The sequence below is a fragment of the Moschus berezovskii genome, chromosome 21 (assembly GCF_049115385.1).
Source record: "Moschus berezovskii isolate FMDL1 chromosome 21, NW_MosBer_1.0, whole genome shotgun sequence".
NCBI lineage: Eukaryota > Metazoa > Chordata > Mammalia > Artiodactyla > Moschidae > Moschus > Moschus berezovskii.
In genome coordinates this window covers 38,755,177-38,776,403 of record NC_142480.1, presented here as the reverse complement: position 1 = coordinate 38,776,403, position 21,227 = coordinate 38,755,177, and the positions used below count along the sequence as shown (strand labels likewise).

General features: G+C 36.4%; 1 protein-coding gene across 4 annotated transcripts in view; it reads right to left on the bottom strand.

Moving 5' to 3' along the window:
- Positions 1-21,227, bottom strand: part of NRG4 (neuregulin 4) — a 117,437-nt gene that overhangs the window by 51,989 nt on the left and 44,221 nt on the right. For 3 of the 4 annotated variants that reach the window (XM_055418046.2, XM_055418054.2, XM_055418050.2), the window contains 2 exons: positions 19,419-19,484; positions 16,774-16,867 (listed from right to left, as the gene is read on the bottom strand). In XM_055418046.2, the coding sequence (XP_055274021.2) occupies positions 16,774-16,867; positions 19,419-19,428 (104 nt within the window). In that variant the 5' untranslated portion in view covers positions 19,429-19,484. Of the gene's footprint in view, positions 1-16,773; positions 16,868-19,418; positions 19,485-20,746; positions 20,835-21,227 lie in introns of those variants that run through there. The other variant, XM_055418053.2, reaches the window with a different exon arrangement.

The window sequence follows — 21,227 nt, the reverse complement described above, 5'->3', positions numbered from 1 at the left end:
TTCGGCGCTCAGCTTTCTTCACAGTCCAACTCTCACATCCATACATGACTGGAAAAACCATAGCCTTGACTAGATGGACCTTGGTTGGCAAAGCAAAGCAATGTCTCTGCTTTTTAATATGCTATCTAGGCTGGTCATAACTTTCCTTCCAAGGAGTAAGTGTCTTTTAATTTCATGGCTGCAATCAGCATCCACAGTGATTTTGGAGCCCAAAAAAATAAAGTCTGACACTGTTTCCCCATCTATTTCCCATGAAGTGATGGGACCAGATGCCATTATCTTTGTTTTCTGAATGTTGAGCTTCAAGCCAACCTTTTCACTCTCCTCTTTCACTTTCATCAAGAGGCTTTTGAGTTCCTCTTCACTTTCTGCCATAAGGGTGGTGTCATCTGCATATCTGAGGTTATTGATATTTCTCCCGGCAATCTTGATTCCAGCTTGCGCTTCTTCCAGCCCAGCGTTCCTCATGATGTACTCTGCATATAAGTTAAATAAGCAGGGTGACAATATACAGCCTTGACGTACTCCTTTTCCTATTTGGAACCAGTCTGTTGTTCCATGTCCAGTTCTAACTGTTGCTTCTTGACCTGCATACAGGTTTCTCAAGAGGCAGGTCGGGTAAGTCAAAGAAGCCATTCACAAAATAACCCTTATTTTCTCATTCCATTTGTATTAAATATCCAAAATAGGATAATGAGACTGAAAGTAGATTAATTATGTGGTAGAGAATAGGGATTAATTACAAATGTTTGTGGTGTACTTCTAAGTGTGAAAGTGAACGTGTTAGTCACTCAGTTGTGTCCAACTCTTAGGTCCCATGGACTGTAGCCGGCCAGGTTCCTCCGTCCATGGAATTCTCCAGGCAAGAATACTGGAGTGGGTTGCCATTCCCTTCTCCAAGGAATCTTCCTGACACAAGGATCGAACCCTGGTCTCCCGCATTGCAGGTAGGTTCACAGATTCTTTACCGTCTGAGTCACCAGGGAAACTTTTAGGAGAGGATGAAAATGTCCTAAAATTAGATTACAGTGATAGTTGATTGCATAACACTGTGAATAAACGAAAAAACATTGAACTATTTACTTTAAATGGGCGAATTATATGATACGCTAATTATATCTCAATAAAGCTGTTAAGAAAAAGACTGAAGGCAATATAAAGACATTTTTAGACATAAGAAAAAATATAACTCAGAAAAATAAAATAGGAAGGTCTCCAGGCTCAGGGGAAATAACTAGATGGAGACAAATCTATAGAAAGGAATGATGACCACTAGAAACAGTTAAAAAAACAGTGTCACTTAAATCTCCATTTAGAAAAATACATATGACTATTTAACCAAAAACAAAAATACTGTATTGTGGAGCTTACAGACTTATGTAGATGCATTACTTAGGATAATGACGGCATAAAGAATAGGGAATCAAGTGGAACAATATGGTTGGCAAGATTTCTGCATCTTATATGAAGTGAAAATTAGTCATGATTATATTAACTGTGAAGTTAAACCTGTATATATCCTTGGAGCAAAAACTAAAAATATAATACAGAAGTAGTTAAAAGGCTTATAAATTGAAATTCTACCTTCATGTTTAGTCATTTTAAACAGTACTAGCCACAAGACTCATATTGTTGGTAGTCATGGGCTAAAGGACACAAAGAAAAAAAAACAATATAAGATATATAATACTTGCAACACACCTCAACTATATTTAGACTGTGCATTAAGTACGAGTAAGTAATACACTTACTGTGTTAAGTAAGATGCTCTACACTACTGATAAATGAATGAAACAAGGTTATTTAACAAAAGCTAAATTATAAAGTCTATGAATCAGAGATGAACAAAGCCAAGGTCCTTCAAAAAAATGGAGAATGGCTGTATATATATTAACATATCTAAAGAAAAAGCCTGTCAATCTGAGGAGCTGTTGGTCAGCAAAAGAAACCTAGGGAAAAGAGCACAAGAGCCGAACTTTAGCAGTACTCACCTAAACACTAATAGAGAAGTTATGGGCCAGACTTCAAGTATTACAGTCCCAGGTAAGATTATTCCTCTTATGGAAATGAATGCAACAGGCTAGTGACAAATCCAATTTACATTTTGTTTCCACTCTATATTCCCTAAGCAATGTTTTAATTATAAACTTGACTTCCCATGTATAACAGTCCATACAGAGAAAATACCTGACTCACATTAACTCAAGTCTGTGTTAACTACCACTCAAAAATTAATAAACTGGAATGGTTATTTTAGTTATTAGTCTCCACAGGCCCAGTCTGTGTTCATGAGAGATGAGAACCCCCTCCCCCCGCCATGCTATGCATGGGGCTTCCCTGGTGGCTCAGAAGGTAAAGAATATGCGTGCAATGCTGGGAACCTGGGTTCAGTCTCTGGGTCGGGAAGTTCCCCTAGAGAAGGAAATGGCTATCCACTCCAGTATTCTTGTCTGGGAAATCCCATAGACAGAGGAGCTTGGTGGGCTACAGTCCATATAGCGTCACAAAGAGTCAGACACGACAGAGTGACTAATACACACATACCACACTATGCATAATTAAGTTTGCAAGCATGGAGACCAAGAGAAGATTTCCAGGTTGTCGTAATATGGTTATATGGTTACACAGTATTTCATAAGGCTACTTATCTTATGGCCTAGGTGTACAAACTTTATGGAGTAGTTCATTTTCTTTTTAATTACAAGAGTTTGAAATTTAAATCTTCATATTATTAAAAAACTTAGTTTTGCTTTTTAACAGATGTGCTTGATTACATAAGACAGTGGAATAAAGAGATACTGCTGACAAAAGAGAACATTAGTGAAAGGTCAGGAATCAGATACAGTCCTTGACATAAGCTACCCCTTCCATGTAACAGAAAAGAGATTCATTCACAAAACTGGAAAATAGTGCCCAATTCTTGTTTATAATATTTTTATAGCAACTAGTGAATTGTTTATCTACCTAATGATAGTATTAGATCTCAATTATACATTTGTTATTACTACATCTGCTTATACTCTGTTGGTAGAAATCAGATAAAATGGTTGTATCAGAATGAAGAATGAACAGGTCCTAGATCAAACCTCAGATATTCCCAGTGAAATGTGTTAATAAGAATTGCATCATAAAGATCTATAAATATAAGATTTACACATTTTTTTCTTGATGGCCATAATTAGCTCTATATTTTGAATTTCTATTTAACACATATTGGTTGAGAAGCTTTGTAAAAAGGATGAGGCAGGTGTAAAACTGAGGAAATTAATTTAATGATATTTTTAAGGCTTCTTTTCATGGCCTTTCCCTCATTTGAGCCCTTCCCATTCTAATACTTTATTAGACAAAGAAAATTTTCTGAGATTTTTAGAAGCACTTGTTTGTTATTAACTTAATGAGAGAAGGAAATGTGTAAACTAAAAAAGAAAGGCAAAATAACAATTCAATACATCTCTGTAGAAAATTACAAATAACTTATTTTCAAATCCAACCTATTGTAAACATCTTCCTCACAGAATTTATTATATCTTAGCTTTGATTACTTGGTATTAAATATCCCTATTTTTCAGGGATAAGATTTCCAAATTCTTCTCCATCCTGGTTTTCCTCATCAACATTTTACCAGGAAAATTTTTGGCAACCCACTCCAGTGTTCTTGCCTGGAGAATCCCAAGGACGGGTGAGCCTGGTGGGCTTCCGTCTATGGGGTCACACAGAGTCGGACATGACTGAAGTGACTTAGCAGCAGCAGCAGCAGCAGGACTTATATTGGATGGAGGCAACTCAAAGACAAGTAAGAGGATGCATTTCCTCTAAGGGGCTTATTATTCTATTAGGGAGCAGCATATACAGAAATCATTTAAGTGACATAAAGAGTCATAAAGATGTCTAAAACATGTCTGAGTACATGAGAATATAATTACTAGCTGATATTTAGGGTAATACTCAAACTGGTGGCTTACTGCAAGAAAAGTGTTTTATTCACAGGCAGCCCTTCTCCATCACTTAAATCTACTATCTTGAAAACATGGCCTCCAAAGTCACTGAGGTAGGAAAAAGACAGCCTGGAGTTTTTTAGGAAACAGTTGTCTGGGGCCAGGTTTGGAAGTGGCCTGAATCCCTTCCCATAACACTCTGTCCCAGAACTCAATCTCATGGATCCAACCTATCAACAAGTGGGGCGGGAAATGTAGAAGACCCCAAAGATATTTATTGAACATTAATAGGCTCTGCCATACGTGACCATGAGAAAAACCATAGCCTTGAAACCATCCTGTGGTCATGTATGGATGTGAGAGTTGGACTATGAAGAAAGCTGCTCGCCGAAGAATTGATGCTTTTGAACTGTGGTGTTGGAGAAGACTCTTGAGAGTCCCTTGGACTGCAAGGAGATCCAACCAGTCCATTCTAAAGGAGATCAATCCTGGGTGTTCATTGGAAGGACTGATGCTAAAGCTGAAACTGCAATACTTTGGCCACCTCATGCGATGAGTTGACTCACTGGAAAAGACTCTGATGCTGGGAGGGATAGGGGGCAGGAGGAGACGGGGACGACAGAGAATGAGATGGCTGGATGGCATCACCAACTTGATGGACGTCAGTTTGAGTGAACTCCGGGAGTTGGTGATGGACAGGGAGGCCTGGCGTGCTGTGATTCATGGGGTTGCAAAGAGACGGACACGACTGAGCGACTGAACTGAACTGAACTGAATAGGCTCTGCCATAGAATATAAATAGAGGCCAGTTAATTCTACTTGGAAAAGCTTTATAGAAAATATAATGCTTGAATTGGGTACCAGATCACTCTATCAGTTTTCCATTGTACATGATGAGAAAAGCAAGAGAATCAACTGAAAAAATATTATGAACAATAAAAGAATTTAGCAGAATAGCTGGACCTCCATTCATTTGACAGATAATTATTGAGCACTTGTTCTAGACCTATGGGAAACATCACTGAATAAAATAAAAATTCTTAAATTTTTAACTTTAAAAAACCATGGAGTTTATAATCGATCTTAGGGAGATAGTAAGTAATAAAGTAAGCAAGGGCTTTCCTGTTGACTCAGTGATAAAGAATCTGCCTGCCAACGCAAGAGACACAGGTCTGATCCCTGATCTGGGGAGATCTCACATGCCATGGAGTAACTAAGCCTGTGTGCAACAACTAATCAGCCTGTGCTCTAGAGCCCAGGAGCTGCAACTACTGAGCCCATGTGCCACAGCTAGTGAAGTCTGCACATCCTGGAGCCCATGCTCTGCAACAACAGAAGCCACTGCAGTGAAAAGCCCATGCACCACAAGTAGAGAGTAGCTGCTGCTCGGTACCACCAGGGAAAAGTCCGTGTAGTAATGAAGATCCAGCACAATCAAAAATAAATAAAAGTTATTTTAAAAATAAATAAAAAATCAGATAGCATGTTAGTAGATGATAAGAGATGTGGATAAGGGAAGAGTGGAAATGGGAGAAGAATAGGTTTCATTTTTAAAATAGTGGTCCAGAAGCTGACAGTGAAGAGGTGAAAGATGTGAGGGAGTTAGCCATAAGGATATCTTGAGGAAGAGCATTCTATCACAGAAGGAAAAACCAGGACATTATCTTAAAGTCAGGAACTTTCTTGGCATTGGGGAACACCAAGGATGCCAGTGTGGTGAAGTAGACTGAACAACAGGAGAGGAACAGGATATGAGGGGAGAGAAACACAACAGCCATTTAAGCCTCTGGTCTTTATGTGAGTGAAATGGCAAGTCATTGAAGAGTTTTAAATATAGGAGTAACATGATATCTATTAAGTTTATGTGTAAAACAATTTGTATTTGCAGCAAAACATAAAATCTATAGGAAAAAACTAGAGAAATGTGCAAAATTTATATAAAATGTTTTTAAAACACCTGTAAAGGACACAAAAGGGAATTTGAATAAGTAAGAAGATATGTATTATTCTTGGATAAAAGGACTCAGCACTATAAAAAATTTTTTTTCCTTACATGAATGTATCAATTTAATGCAATTAATTAAAAAACTGTCCTTATGTGAATGTATCAATTTAATGCAATTACCCACTCCAAAAAATCCAGTTTTTCTTTCTGGACAGATAAATTAATTCTAAAAGTTCATATGAAAAAATTAAAAATCAAGGGTGGTTGGGGTGTGGTGGTGCAAAACCTAGACTTACTATATATCAAATCTCACTATAAAGATCCAACAATTAAAAGAAGTTGCTACAGGCACATGAACAAGCCAAAGGAAAATGAGAGAAAGTCCAGAAAGAATTCGAACACTTACATTTGAAACTTAGTATATGACGAAGTTGGCATTTCGAATCAGTAGAGGAATTCAAGCATTTAATAAATACTTACTGAGTACCTATTATGCTTCAGGCACAATTCCAGCAGTTAACATAAGTAAAAGTTCCTGTCCTTATGAGGAAGACATTCTAATGGGAATTATGACATTAAATCAATAATGTTGAGAGGAATGGGTAGTTATATTGAAGAAGATAAATCTGGACCATATACATATTCTAAGTATAATAAATTTTTAACTTTTAAAAAAGAACCTGAAACAAACATGGGAAAATTCTTTATAACCTTGGAGTAAAAAAGACTTTTCTAAGTATGACTCAAATTTGAAGTTTAAGAAAAAAACAAAAGACTGAAAATTTTGACTGCAGACAAATAAAAGAACTACTGCATGGAAAAGTACACACTGTAGGATAGGTAAAAAGAAACATAATAAACTATAAATAATTATTTTCAATTAATATTATACATAAAAGGCTAACCTCCCCAATATATGACAAATTCTAGAAATAAAAAGGATCGATAACCCAATTTTTAAAAATAAGCAAATATGTGAACAAATGTTTATCAAAAAAGATAACTAGTATTTACGCAATGAAAGATGTCTGACTTTACTTATAATTAGGAAAATATAAATCAAAAGAACACTGAGATACTATGGTTTTAATCTATCATATTTGCAAAAATCCAGAAGTTTGACAACTCTGTTGTAATGGAAACAGTTACTCAAATATATTACTGGTAGGAGTTCAAAATAGTATTATAATCCCCATAGAGAACTATTTGGCAACACCTATTAAAATCACAAATGGAGAAGGAAATGGCAACCCACTCCAGTGTTCTTGCCTTGAGAATCCCAAGGATAGGGGAGCCTGGTGGGCTGCTGTCTATGGGGTCGCACAGAGTTGGACATGACTGAAGCGACTTAGCAGCAGCAGCAGCATTAAAATCACAGAAGTATGTATCTTCAACCCTGAAATCTTATCTCTAAGAATTTACTTTACAGATAAGTGATTTCATACATGTGCAGATTTATACACACAGTTATATACTTCAGCATTGTGTAAGCAGTAACATCCAATGATGAGTTCAAGGAGCTAAAGAATGAAGAGAAAATCAAACCCAAAGAAAGTGCAAAAAAAGAAATAACAAGCAGATATTAGCCAACGCTACTTGTGCTTAAATTTTTCATAACATCTTTGGGCAAGAGGAGTTTGTTTCTCCAATTTCATAGCTGAGTCAAATGTAACTCAAAGAAGTGAGGCAAATAGTCCACAAGCATACAGCTTGTATGGGCAAAGACAGTCTCACAGCTATGCTGAAGTCTAGACCCTGTGTTCTTTAACAAAACTCAACACTGCCTGCTATGAAAATATGTTGTCACACTGCTGTTATTTAGTCGCTAAGTCCTGTCCAATTCTTTTGCAACTCCATGGACTATATCCCACCAGGCTCCTCTGTCCATGGGATTTCCCAGTCAAGAATATATACTGTATGACTGTTTATTACAGGTCCAGATAGTTACCCTAAGAAAAAAACTGAAAACTCCACTCCATATGTACAAAGCTGCTTATTCATTCCACAAATATTTGTTGATTGTTCATTCTGTGTCAGGAAATATCCTTAAGTAATTTGTAAGAAATAAATGCAGGCGCTAACCTGACAGAGGTGACAGGCAAGTGTCCCATTCCCAGGGCTTCTCCCTAGGTCCTGCCAGAACCAGTAGTCATGTGGAGCCCTCTCCCCAGCAGGGGACGACCCTTGACTGTCAGGCTCTGTTGGCCAGAGGGGAATGCATTTCCAAGCCTCACAGGTCTGAAACAACAGCAAGGCAGCTGAAGAGACAATAAAGATCCAGGGCAAAGTTAAACAATAAGGTTCATCTCCTGAACACAAGGCCACTGCTTCGAAATTGGGAGAGAGAGCAATCTTGCCTAATACATAGAAACAAATACAGAGTCAAGCAAAATGAGGAAACAGAGGAATATGTTCCAAATGAAAGAATAAGCTGAACTCCAGGAAAACAAAAAAACCTAAGTGAAATGGTGACAAGTCATGTACCTACTAAACAGTTATAAGTAATAGTCATAAGGGCACCAAACTTGGAAGAAGAAAGGATAAACACAGAGATAACTTCAACAAAGAAACAGAAAATATAAGAAAGTACCAAACAGAAGTCAGAGAGCTGAAGAATACATTAAATGAACTAAAAAAATACACTAGACTGGTTCAACAGCAGACTAGATGAAGGAGAAATAATTAGTGTTCTAGGGTACAGGACACTCTGTGGAACTCACCAAAACAGAGCAGGAAAAAAAAAAAGATTTTAAAAGGAGAAGACAGCTTAAAGGACCAATGGGACAACATCAAATACAATAAAATTTACATTATAGGGGTCTCAGAAGAAGAGCAAGAGAAAAAGGGGCAGAAAGCTTATTCAAAGAAACAATGACTGAAACTTCCCTAACTTAAGGACACAGACATTCACGCATATGAATGTCAAATCATTATGCTATACATCTGAAATGAATGGAATATTGCATGTCAACCACACTTCATTAGAAATGACATCAAGAGATAAGGCAATTTAAAAAAAGCATTTATGAGATAATGTTAAGTGGAAAAAGTTGACTACTATCTTTGATTTATCCTACACAAAAACAACTGGTCATGAGGCTCAGGTTAAGGGTCGAATGATATGAAGTTATGTTATTTGGGATGGGGACTGAGGTAAATTACTTAATTTAAAAGTTTCATTGGAAAAAAAAAATCAGTGAAATAGGAAACAAAAATGCAATTGAGAAACATCAACAAAGCTTAAAACTGGTGTTGAAAAAATAAATAAATCTCTAGGAAAAAAAGAAAAAACACAAAACATTTATATTAGAAATTAAAAGGTGACCATCACTATAGATACAGACTTTTCAGACATTTAAAAGGTAATAAGACAATTATATTGCATAGGAACCTGGAATGTTAGGTCCATGAATCAAGGTAAATTGGATGTGATCAAACAGGAGATGGCAAGAGTGAACACGGACATTTTCAGAATCAGTGAACTAAAAGGATGGGAATGGGTGGATTTAATTCTGATGACCATTATATCTACTACTGTGGAAAGAATCCCTTAGAAGGAATGGTGAAGCCCTTTATAGTCAACAAAAGAGTCTGAAATGCAGTACTTGGTTGCAATCTCAAAAATGACAGAAACGATCTGGATTGGTTTCCAAGGCAAACCATTCAACATCACAGTATTCCACGTCTATGCCCCAACAACTGATGCTGAAGAAGATGAATTTGAACGATTCTATGAAGACCTACAAGACCTCCTAGTACTAACACCAAAAAAGATGCCCTTTTCATCATAGAGGACTGGAATGCAAAAGTAGGAAGTCAAGAGATACCTGGAGTAACAGTCTAGTTTGGCCTTGGAGCACAAAATAAAGCAGGGCAAAAGCTAACAGAGTTTTGGCAAGAGAATTCATTGATGCATTGGTCATAGCAAACACCCTCTTCCAACAACACAAGAGGCGACTCTACCCAAGGACATCTCCAGTTGGTCAATACCAAAATCAGATTGATTACAGTCTTTGCAGCCAAAGATGGAAAAGCTCTATACAGTCAGCAAAAACAAGACCGGGAGCGGACTGTGGCTCAGATCATGAGCTCTTTATTATAAAATTCAGGCTCAAACTGAAGAAAGTAGGGAAAACCACTAGGCCATTCATATGACTTAAATCAAATCTCTTATGATTATACGGTAGAGGTGACGAATAGATTCAAGGGATTAGATCTGATAAGAGTGCCTGAAGAACTATGGACAGAGGTTTGTAACATTGTACAGGAGGTGGTGACCAACACCATCCTCAAGAAAAAGAAATAAAAGAAGGCAAAGTGGTTGTCTGAGGAGGCCTTACAAATAGCTGAGAAAAGAAGAGAAGCGAAAGGTAAAGGAGAAAGGGAAAGATAAACCCAACTGAATACAGAATTCCAGAGAATAGAAAGGAGAAATAAGAAATCCTTTTTAAGTGAACAATGCAAAGAAACAGAGGAAAACAATAGAATGGGAAAGACCAGAGATCTCTTTAAGAAAACTGGAGATACAAAGGGAACATTTCATGCAAAGAGGGCACAATAAAGGACAAAAATAGCAAGGACTTAACAGAGCAGAGAGATTAAGAAGAGGTGGCAAGAATACACAGAACTGTACAAAAAAACTCTTCATGACACAGATAACCACAATGGTGTGATCACTCACCTAGAGTCAGCCATCCTGGAGTGTGAGGTCAAGTGGGCCTTAGGAAATATTGAACAAAGTTAGTGGAGCTGATGGAATTCCAGCTGAGCTAATTAAAATCCTAAAAGATGATGCTATTTAAGTGCTGTACTCAATGTGTCAGCAAATTTGGAAAACTCAGCAGTGGCCTCAAGACTGGAAAAGGTCAGTTTTTATTCCAATCCCAAAGAAAGGCAATGCCAAAGAATGCTCAAACTACTGCACAATTGCACTAATTTCACGTGCTAGCAAGATTATGCTCAAAATCTTTCAGGCTAGGCTTCAGCCCTATGTGAACCAAAATCTTCCAGATGTATAAGCTGGATTTAGAAAAGGCAGAGGAACAGAGATCAAATTGCTAAAATCCGTTGGATCATAGAAAAAGCAAGGGAATTCCAAAAAAACATCTACTTCTGCTTCATTGACTATGCTAAAGCCTTTTACTGTATGGATCACAACAAACTATGGAATATTTCTGAAGAGATGGGAATACCAGACAACCTGGTATTACCTGAATACCTGCCTCCTGAGAGGCAGGTCAAGAAGCAATAGCTAGAACTGGACATGGAAAAAGGACTGGTTCAAAATTGGGAAAGGAGTATGTCAAGGCTATATATTGTCACTCTGCTTGTTTAACTTATATGTAGAGTACATCATGTGAAATGCTGGGCCAGATGATTTCACAAGCTGGTATCAATATTGCCAGGAGAAATTACCAACAACCTCAGATATGCAGATGATACCACCCTAATGGCAGAAAGCGAAGAGGAACTAAAGAGCCTCTTGATGAAGGTGAAAGAGGAAGGTGAAAAAGCTGGCTTAAAACTTTCAAAAAATGAAGATCATGGGATTCAATCCCATCACTTCATGGCAAATAGATGGGAAAAAAGTGGAAACTGTCATATTTCATTTTCTTGGGCTCCAAAATCACTGTGGATGGTGACTGCAGCCACAAAATTAAAAGATGCTTGCTCCTTTGAAGAAAAGCTAAGACCAACCTAGACAGTGTATTAAAAAGCAGAGACATCTCTTTGCTGACAAAGGCCTGTATAGTCAAAGCTATGGTTTTTCCAGTAGTCATGTATGGATGTGAGAGTTGGACCATAGAGGAGGCTGAGCACCGAATTGATGCTTTTGAACTGTGGTGCTGGAGAAGACTCTTGAGAGTCCCTTGGACAGCAAGGAGATCAAAGCAGTCAATCCTAAAGGAAATCAACCCTGAATATGCATTGGAAGGACTGATGCTGAAGCTGCAGCTCCGATACTTTGGCCACCTGATGTGAAGAACTGACTCATTGGAAAAGATCCCGATGCTAGGAAAGATTGAGGGCAAGAGGAAAAGGGCATAACACATACACGCTTTTGAACTGTGCTGGAGAAGACTCTTGAGAGTCCTTTGGACTGGAAGGAGTTCACACCAGTCAGTTCTTGACTATTCACTGGAAGCACTGACGCTGAAGTTCCACTACTCTGGCCATGTGATGGGAAGAGCCAACTCATTGAAAAAGACTGATGCTGGGAACAACTGAAGGCAAAAGAAGGAGGCGACAGAGGGTGAAATCGTTAGATAGCGTCACTGACTCAATGGACGTGAATTTGAGCAAATTCTGGGAGTTAGTGAAGGACAGAGAAGCCTGGCATTCTACAGTCCATGGGGTCACAAACAGTTGGACACAACTTAACAACAACAATATACACATTACTATATAGAAAATGCTGTGCAGTGCTTAGTCGTTCAGTTGTGTCTGACTTTTTGCAACCCCATGAACTGTAACCTGCCAGACTCCTTGGTCCATGGGGATTCTCCAGGCAAGAATACTAGAGTGGGTTGCCATGCCTTCCTCTGGGGGATCTTCCTGACCCAGGGATCAAACCCACATCTCCCGCATTGCAGGCAGATTCTTTACCAGCTGAGCCACCAGGCAAGCCCAAGAATACTGGAGAGGGTAGTCTATCCCTTCTCCAGGGGATGTTCCCACCCCAGGAATCAAACTGGGATCTCCTGCTCTGCAGGCGGATTCTTTACCAGCTGAGCTACCAGGGAAGTCCATATATAAAATAAGTAAATATTAATAATGACCTACTATATAGCACAGGGTCCTCCCAGGTGGCTCAGTGGGTAAAGAATCTGCCTGCAAAGCAAGAGATGCAACAGACTCTGGTTTGAACCTTGAGTTGGGAAGATTCCCTTGATGAGGGCACAGCAACCCACTCTAGTATCCTTGCCTACAGAATCCCACGTACAGAGAGCCTCATGGGCTACAGTCTGTAGGGTCGTAAAGAGTAGGACACGACTGAAGTGACTGAGCATGCCTATAGAGCCCAACAAAACTCTACTCAGTACTATGTAATGAACCATGTGGGAAATGAGTCTAAAAAAGTGGGGATATATGTATATGTATAACTGATTCACTGTACTATACAACAGAAAGTAACACAACATTGTAAATTTACTATACTCCAATTAAAAAAATAGGATTTCCCTGGTGGCTCAGTTGGTAAAGAAACCGTCCACAGTGCAGGAGACCTGGGTTCAATTCCTGGGTCTGGAATATCCCCTAGAGAAGGAAAAGGCAACCCATTCCAGTATTCTTGCCTGGGGGGTTACAGTCCATGTGGTTGAAAGAATTAGACACAACTTATGACTATACCACCATCAATTTAAAAAATAACAATATTGAGCCACTGAATCAAAAAATAATATATGTGACTCCAAACACATGTACACTGACACATCTGAAGCACAAGTTTTAAAATAATACTTACACTCATTATGTACTATTTATTCTAATATTTTTTCTGTTCTTTTCATTAATTTTAAGACATGCCTATGAAAATAAACAGAATGTAGGATGGAAAAATAAAACTCAATCATTCCAATAAAGACAGAAAAGGTTACTAACGCATATATATGGAATTTAGAAAGATGATAACGATAACCCGGTATACAAGACAGCAAAAGAGACACAGATGTATAGAACAGTCTTTTGGACTCTGTGGAAGAGGGCGAGGGTGGGATGATTTGGGAGAATGGCACTGAAACATGTATATTATCGTATGTGAAACGAATCGCCAGTCCAAGTTCAATGCATGATACAGGATGCTCGGGGCTGGTGGACTGGGATGAACCAGAGGGATGGGATGGGGAGGGAGGTGGGAGGGGGGTTCAAGATGGGGAACATATGTACACCCAGGGCAGATTCATGTCAATGTATGGCAAAACCAATACAATAATGTAAAGCAAAAAAATAATAATAAAATTTACATTAGAGTTCAAAAAAAAGAGAGAAAAGGTGAAGTTCAACTAACTGTGTGTGTTTATAGACACACTGGAAAATTGAAAGAAAAATGTATACTACTCAAGTTCCAAAAAAAGGAAGGCTAGTATAACACATTAATGTCAGTTGAACAGATTTTAAGACCAAAAATACTAGCAATAAAGGTCACTATATCATGATAAAAAAGGACACCTCACCAGAAGACCTGGAAGAGAAAATGGCAACCTACTCTAGTATTCTTGCCTGGAAAATCCCATGGACAGAGGAGTCTGGCAGGCTGCAGTCCATGGGGTCGCAAAGAGTTAGACATGACTGAGCATAAACACACACATACCCCAGAAGACATAACTATTCTAAATTAATATACGCTTAATAACACTGCCTCAAATACATTCAGCAAAAATTAACAGAAATCATGGTATTAAAGATCCAAAATTAGTGAGAAATTTGGACATAATCCTTTTGTTACTGATAAATCATGAAGATAAAATTATTAAGGATATGAGAGATTTGAACAGCACATTATAACAAGCCTGATCTAAAGTGTATACACAAAACTCGACATCTGTCAGTTAAAGAATCCACGATCTTCTCTTGCAGACACAGACCATTTAAAATTCTGTACATGAATCAGCCTCCAGAGCAAATCTCAACACTAACAAACTGACACCACGTAGTCCTCAACTTTAAAATATTAGCTTAAAAAAAGAAAATCACTGTGCTAAATAAGCAAATAAAGAAACTAGATAAGAAAAACCAGAGGATGCTGGTTTGAAAGTCCAAATAAGAAGAAAAAAAAATAGAGACAGAAGAAAAAGACTAATGCATAAGAAAGAGTAAGTTAAATTTGTAAAGCTTACTTGTTTATTGCCATTGTAGTATTTCTAAGTATTTTATTAATTTACTTATATATTTCACACAAGAAAAATATACTGACAACTGATTCAGAGATGAATCAACAATTATTTAAACTGCCATCTACCATGGGCAAGGCAATATGATAGTATTAGGAGGTAGAGGCTTTGGGAGGTGATTAAGTCATGAGGATGGAACCCCTCATGAATGGGATTAGCAACCTTATAAAGGCTTTAGTGAACTCTCTCTTCCTGCCATGCATGGCAGAATCTTCAGTAATTTTCTGAGTATGTTTTATAATCCTCTAAAAAGCAAAAAAAAACACAAACAAAAAAAACTTAAGTCGGGGTAAAACAAAAACAATCTGGCCTGTGGTTTGTAATTTGCTTACACCTAAAGGAAGGTCCTCTTTATTCTATCATATGTTGTCTCTGCAGTCTGATAGCTGGCTCCTTACCAGCTCTTCCTGACAATATATCTGCCAGTCAAAAGTTCTACCCAGGTACATCTGCAAACCAGGAAGCATTCACTCCCCTGAAACCAACCAGGCTGGCACCCTGATCTCAGACTTCTGGCCTTTAGAACTATGAGAAATAAATTTCTGTTTTTCATAAGCCACTCAGTCTAGGTATTTAGCTATAGCAGCCTGAACTAAAACACTAGATTTCTTCCCATTTCAATGACTTTCCATATTTCAATACTCTTTAACTCTTTCTTTCCACTTACTCAGTGCAGTATAACAGACAGTTAGCATATACAGCCAGTTAATTTTTCAATTTCTTCTTATTTTTCTATTTCCTTAGGTCTCCTCTCCACCTTTTCTCTAAGGTTTTTCTGAGAATGAAACATGGAAATGTAAATAAAGAATACGGTCAGTAAAGAAGTTTGAGGGGATAATGGAAATATTCCATATTTCGTGGTGGTGGTGGTTTCACAGGTATAAACATTAGTCTAAATTCATCAGTTACGCACTTACATGAATGTTGTTCATCATACATAAATTATATTTCAGTAAATGGATTTAAAATGTAATCTAATGTAAAGCATCTGGAGGGTGAGAAATAATTGCTAATTTGTTCCTCTATCCCCTTCTTTGTTCACCTAAGAGGAAAAAAAATACCTATTTTTAAAAATAGTCAGTCATTATTCCTTCCATGAAAACTTCTAAAAACTTCCTGAGATAATTATAAGGTTATTTCTCTGTCTCTCCTCCTCCACACTAAATCCCAGTTCTTCTAATTCCCTAATTCTTCTCTTTTTCTGAAAATTTCACTTTCCTATTCCTTTATTTAATATGGTCTTAAATCTATATTCTCTCTCTCTCATTTCAGTTAAATAACAAAAACAGAGTAATGGACACACATGCTAAAAAATATCTTTGGATATCAGCTCTGCTAAAATCTATGAACACTGCTGGTAGTACTATGCTGTTAGTTCACATATTAAAAGAGGTTTAATCCTATTCAACCAAACTCACACGAAGTCAGCTATACAAGTACTATTTTCAAGTCTTTTATTAATCCCTGGCTATAACTATACTCCCAAAGTGAATCATATTCTTTTAAAACAATAAAAACTAAGATACTTTTTTTTCAAAATTTGCTCCCACCATTAGAAAAACTTAACTCTTTATTTTCTTTTTAATATATCAAATGAAGTCTTGGTACCAACACAGTTATCATGTACTTATATATTCTAAATCAAAGCAAAATATCTCATGGTGTGTTTTCTTACATTAGTGAATTCTCTAGCTGTTTTGCCAGAATATTAAGTATAGACTGTCTTCCCTAATTTGCTAAAATTGTAGAGAGTTTACTAAAATGGATTATTAAAATATACTAATAGACTTGAAACTATCACTACAAATTTTCAAAATAAACGCTTTTGGGATGATTTGCCACTTTGCTTTGTTTTTTTAAATCATAATTCTTTTCTATATAAATATGAAGTGTTCCTTACCCCTTTTCAGCTCACATTCTTTATTCAATATTTATCACTTCTTAAAGAAGTGAGTAGATAATGAAAAAAAAGTTACCCTCTCCCCCAGTCCATTTTACTCACCTACAAAACGGGCTGGGAATAGTAGGTATCACATAACAAAGTCCTCCATTCAAGCAGAATGACCTGTGACTAGGACCACAGGGCTCTTCGTGATCTAAAACATATACACAAATAAAATACAAATTATAGTTTTTATGATAAAATAAGGAAAAGGACTAAATATCTTAGATTGAAGTAGTAATTCTAAAAATTTGAATAAAGAATTATTTCTTAAAACGAAGGACTTAGTCTTATTCCTTATTTGATTAGCAGGGACACTTCTATCTCTTTGAGGGCAAGAAATTAATCTGTCTTAAGGATATGGCCATTAATTACAATGGAGTTAAAAACTGTATTGCAGAAACAGGGACTCTCTATAATATATTAAGGGTTTCCCTGGTGGCTCAGTGGTGAAGAATCCACCTGCCAACCCAGGAGTCGCGGGTTTGATCCCTGAGTTAGAAGATCCCCTGGAGAAAAAAAATGGCAACCCACTCCAGCACTGTTGCCCAGGAAATTCCATGGACAGAGAAGCTGGGTGGGCTACAGTCCATGGGTTTAGGAAAGAGTTGGACACAACTTAGCAACTAAACAATATAATAGGTTAAAAGGAGAAGACCAGTATCTTAAAATAAATAATGCCTTTTCTCATTCAGTACAGCTTTGCTTAGAGTTCTGTCCCAATAGTATATTTAGATTCCTATCTTTCCTTTAAGGTTTCAGATACATTAAAGCCTGAAATTGCTGTGGGAAAAAATTTTATATTATTAAATAGATTCTGATGCTCAAAGTCATCTTTAAGTATTTCTATATATGACAATTTTAACATCAAAAACCAAAAATATCTTATTAGGTTTTGATTTGCAAGGGGACTTTAGGTAATAGCTAGTAACTATAAAGACATATTTAAAGTCCTCAGTAAAACTGAAACCAGTAATACCATCATATGGGATACAGCAAAAATTTTTGGAATATTAAGAAAATAAATCTCCGTGTCTCTCTTCCTGTCTCTCCTCTTTCTCCCTCCTTTCTTCCTTCCTTATCTTTGACTTTCTGTTATGCTTCTTTCTCTGCCTTCCCTTTCTTTCTTGGTACCTATCCCTCCCCCTTCCAGACTCTACCTCCGTACTCACTCTTTGAAAAAAAATCCCCCCAAAACCATTAGACAGAAAAATTTAGAAATAAACACAGGACATATATTATAAAGTTATATATAGATATAACTTATATAGTAAGTTATATATTACTATATACTTTAAATATGTCTTTATAGTTACTCATTGAGTTATACTACTATGGACCACTATTTATGATTAGAAAAGTCAATTGTTGAATGCTTTATCTTTTGATTCTGAAGGGAGAATTATTTAATACATTGCTTTAAAATTGAACTTTGTTGGTTCCTGATCGTTTCTGTGCTGAAAGTGACGTAGAATCTTATGTGAAGGAGAAAATGGCATTGTTCCAATTTGGCATTTTAAAAAATAGTACACTAATTTTAAAAAAGTTATTTAGTATTCATTTGCCACTAAGATATTAATACCCTTAACTGAACTGAAGATATAATTACTATCGAACCAGATGTCTTCACTGTCAGAGTCTGAACTTTGCTTTTATTTTAAATTGTTTCACCCTCACATTACAATGATAAAAGTATAAAAATGTAAAGAGGAAAATCGAACTTACAAAGAATTTAAGTGGAAAAAAGGAAAGTAAACCAACCAGAACTAATCTTCTAATTTTTTTCTTTTTTATACAATGTTATGCTTCTTTACTAAAGGAAATCAGTCCTGAATAATTCACTGGAAGGACTGATGCTGAAGCTGAAACTCCAATACTTTGGCCACCTCTTGCAAAGAACTGACTCATTGGAAAAGACCCTAATGCTAGGAAAGATTGAAGGCAGGAGGAGGAGGCGATGACAGAGGGTGAGATGGTTGGATGGCATTACTGATATAATGGACATAAGTTTGAGTAAACTCTGGAAGTTGGCGATGGACAGGGAAGTCTGGTGTGCTGCAGTCCATGGGGTTGCAAAGAGTCGGACATGAATGAGCAACTGAACTGAACTGATGCTTCTTTACAACAAAAAACTTTTTTTCTTTTTTTCAAAACAACTTTTTATAAGATAATTCTAACAATTCTCCAGGGATAATTTGGCTAACAAATAAAATCCCAGTTGACATTACATTACGTTAGAATCATGGACATCATCACATACGGTTTTCCATTGAGGGTGGAGTGTCAACTTTATCACAGAATGATTTCTGTAGCTAAAATTAATGTCCTTGTTTTTAATAGGATCACAGCCAGTTATGACTCAACATCTGGGATTTTATCAGTAAGGAATACTCATCTAACCTGAATCACTATCTCTGAATCTATTTGTATTCTGATTTCATTTACTTATTTGTAAAGTTGATAGCAGATTTAGAGTACACCAGAATTAGTTTGTAAAAAGCGATAAAATGTAGGTCTAAAACTACAAGTCTAAATAAAATAGTTCCATGTTATAAAGCAAGGTCTTTCAAAACCAAGGTATTTCATATTTCTAGGATAATTTTAGATGGGAAAAATAGTCTTGTGTTGATATACATTTCTTTTTTTTTCTATGATATAAATTTTTTGACACACATTGACAAAAGTATAAACTTACAAGAAATTACCTGTTGTCATCTTAACTTCTAAATAGTTTCATTCTTGGTTGAATGTTTAGGGTTGAAAAACAGCACCTAAAATTAATAATTCAGGAAAAATTATCCTCTTTTGATAGCATTACAAAATTTCAAATATCATAACAATAATATGATAACAAAATATTTTCATAATTTGAAAATAATTAAGCATTTATAGGCTAGGGACAAAATTCTTTAGTTAGAACATCTATATTTTTAGATACTTATATATCAATAAAAAAAATCTGAACAGGTAAAACTAAAAGATCAATAAACAGTATAAATGCACTAGATACAAATCACTACCTAAGTAATATAATGCAATCTTAAATCTCTCTCTAAAGAAAAGTCTAATGTTTTACTTTTAATGAAAGTGAAAGTCGCTCAGTCATGTCTGACTCTTACAGTCCATGCAATTCTCCAGGTGAGATTACTGGAGTGGGCCATGTCCTCCACCAGGGAATCTTCCCAACCCTGGGATCAAACCCAGGTCTCCCTCATTGCAGACAGTATCTTTACCGGCTGAGCCACAAGGGAAGCCCAAGAATACTGGAGTGGGTAGCCTATTCCTTCTCCAGCAGATCTTCCCAACCGAGGAATTGAACAGGGGTCTCTTGCATTGCAGAAGGATTCTTTACCAACTGAGATATCAGGAAAGCCCAATAAACATTGTTAATTTAGTAGTATACTATATGAGTTTCTATATGAAAAATATGAATCAATAAGTAAAATTGAATGACTTGAAATTGCCATTTTAACTTTCTCATAAAGCCTATTTCTAACTTGACTTTTCAAAAGAACACCTTTCAATTTTTCAGTTTATTAAAAATGACCAAAAGGTTTGCATTTCTACAGAACCTTTAAAATTTTTATAAAAGTACTTTCAAATTTACTGTAGATTACATATTACATTTACCAATCTACATGTGCCTTTCTTTTGAAAAATGTCTGGCATCTGGCAAAACAAAGGAGTTATGTATGAAGTTATCTGCTATAACAGAAACAAATGAATTCCAAAAGACATTTGAAAAGATGATAGATTTATACTTACATTATGATTATATGCTCTCAATTTCATTTTATAAAAGAGACTTACTTACTCCTGACTTGAGAAAGACTTTTGTAACAAAAATCTCAATCAACAACTTCCTATTAATACAGGTGCAATAAGTAAGATCTTCTTTCAAAGCGAGTCACTCTTAAACAGATAAGCAGTGAGACAGAGAAAGAAATTAAACCTATTTAATTTGAAATAATCACTGGCTCATTGTATGAGTTTCTTTTTCTAAAGAAACAGGCTTACCTCAATAAAAACTTACATTTATACAAACAATAAATTTTGTTGGATACGCAGCATTTCAAAAGTTTTTGAATAATGCAGTCTGTAGCAGCTGTGCCTTGCTCTTTATAATCCATCAAAAATCTGATTTATATGGCTTCAGTGTGCAGTGTGGGTGCAGTTGAGAAAGACCAAGGTGTGCACAGAGGTCAGGCACCAGCCAAGGAAACCAGCCCTTTCAGTCCACACGTTCAGAGTTACAAATGGAGCAGAATTATATTTAGAAAATAAGTTGTTCTAAGCTGCCTTATCAAATCACTTTCCAATATTTTCAAGTGATTAAGTAAAACATTTAGCTCCTAACTTATCTTTGTATGGCTGAATAATTCCATCGTGTTGTATAACTTTGTTAGGAAAAGGAATTTTAACATGGAGTTAGTGGACTAGCATTCCATGGATTTTTTTTTTTTGTCTGACCCAAACATTTTTAGCATAAACATATAACCTCAATATGAGATGTC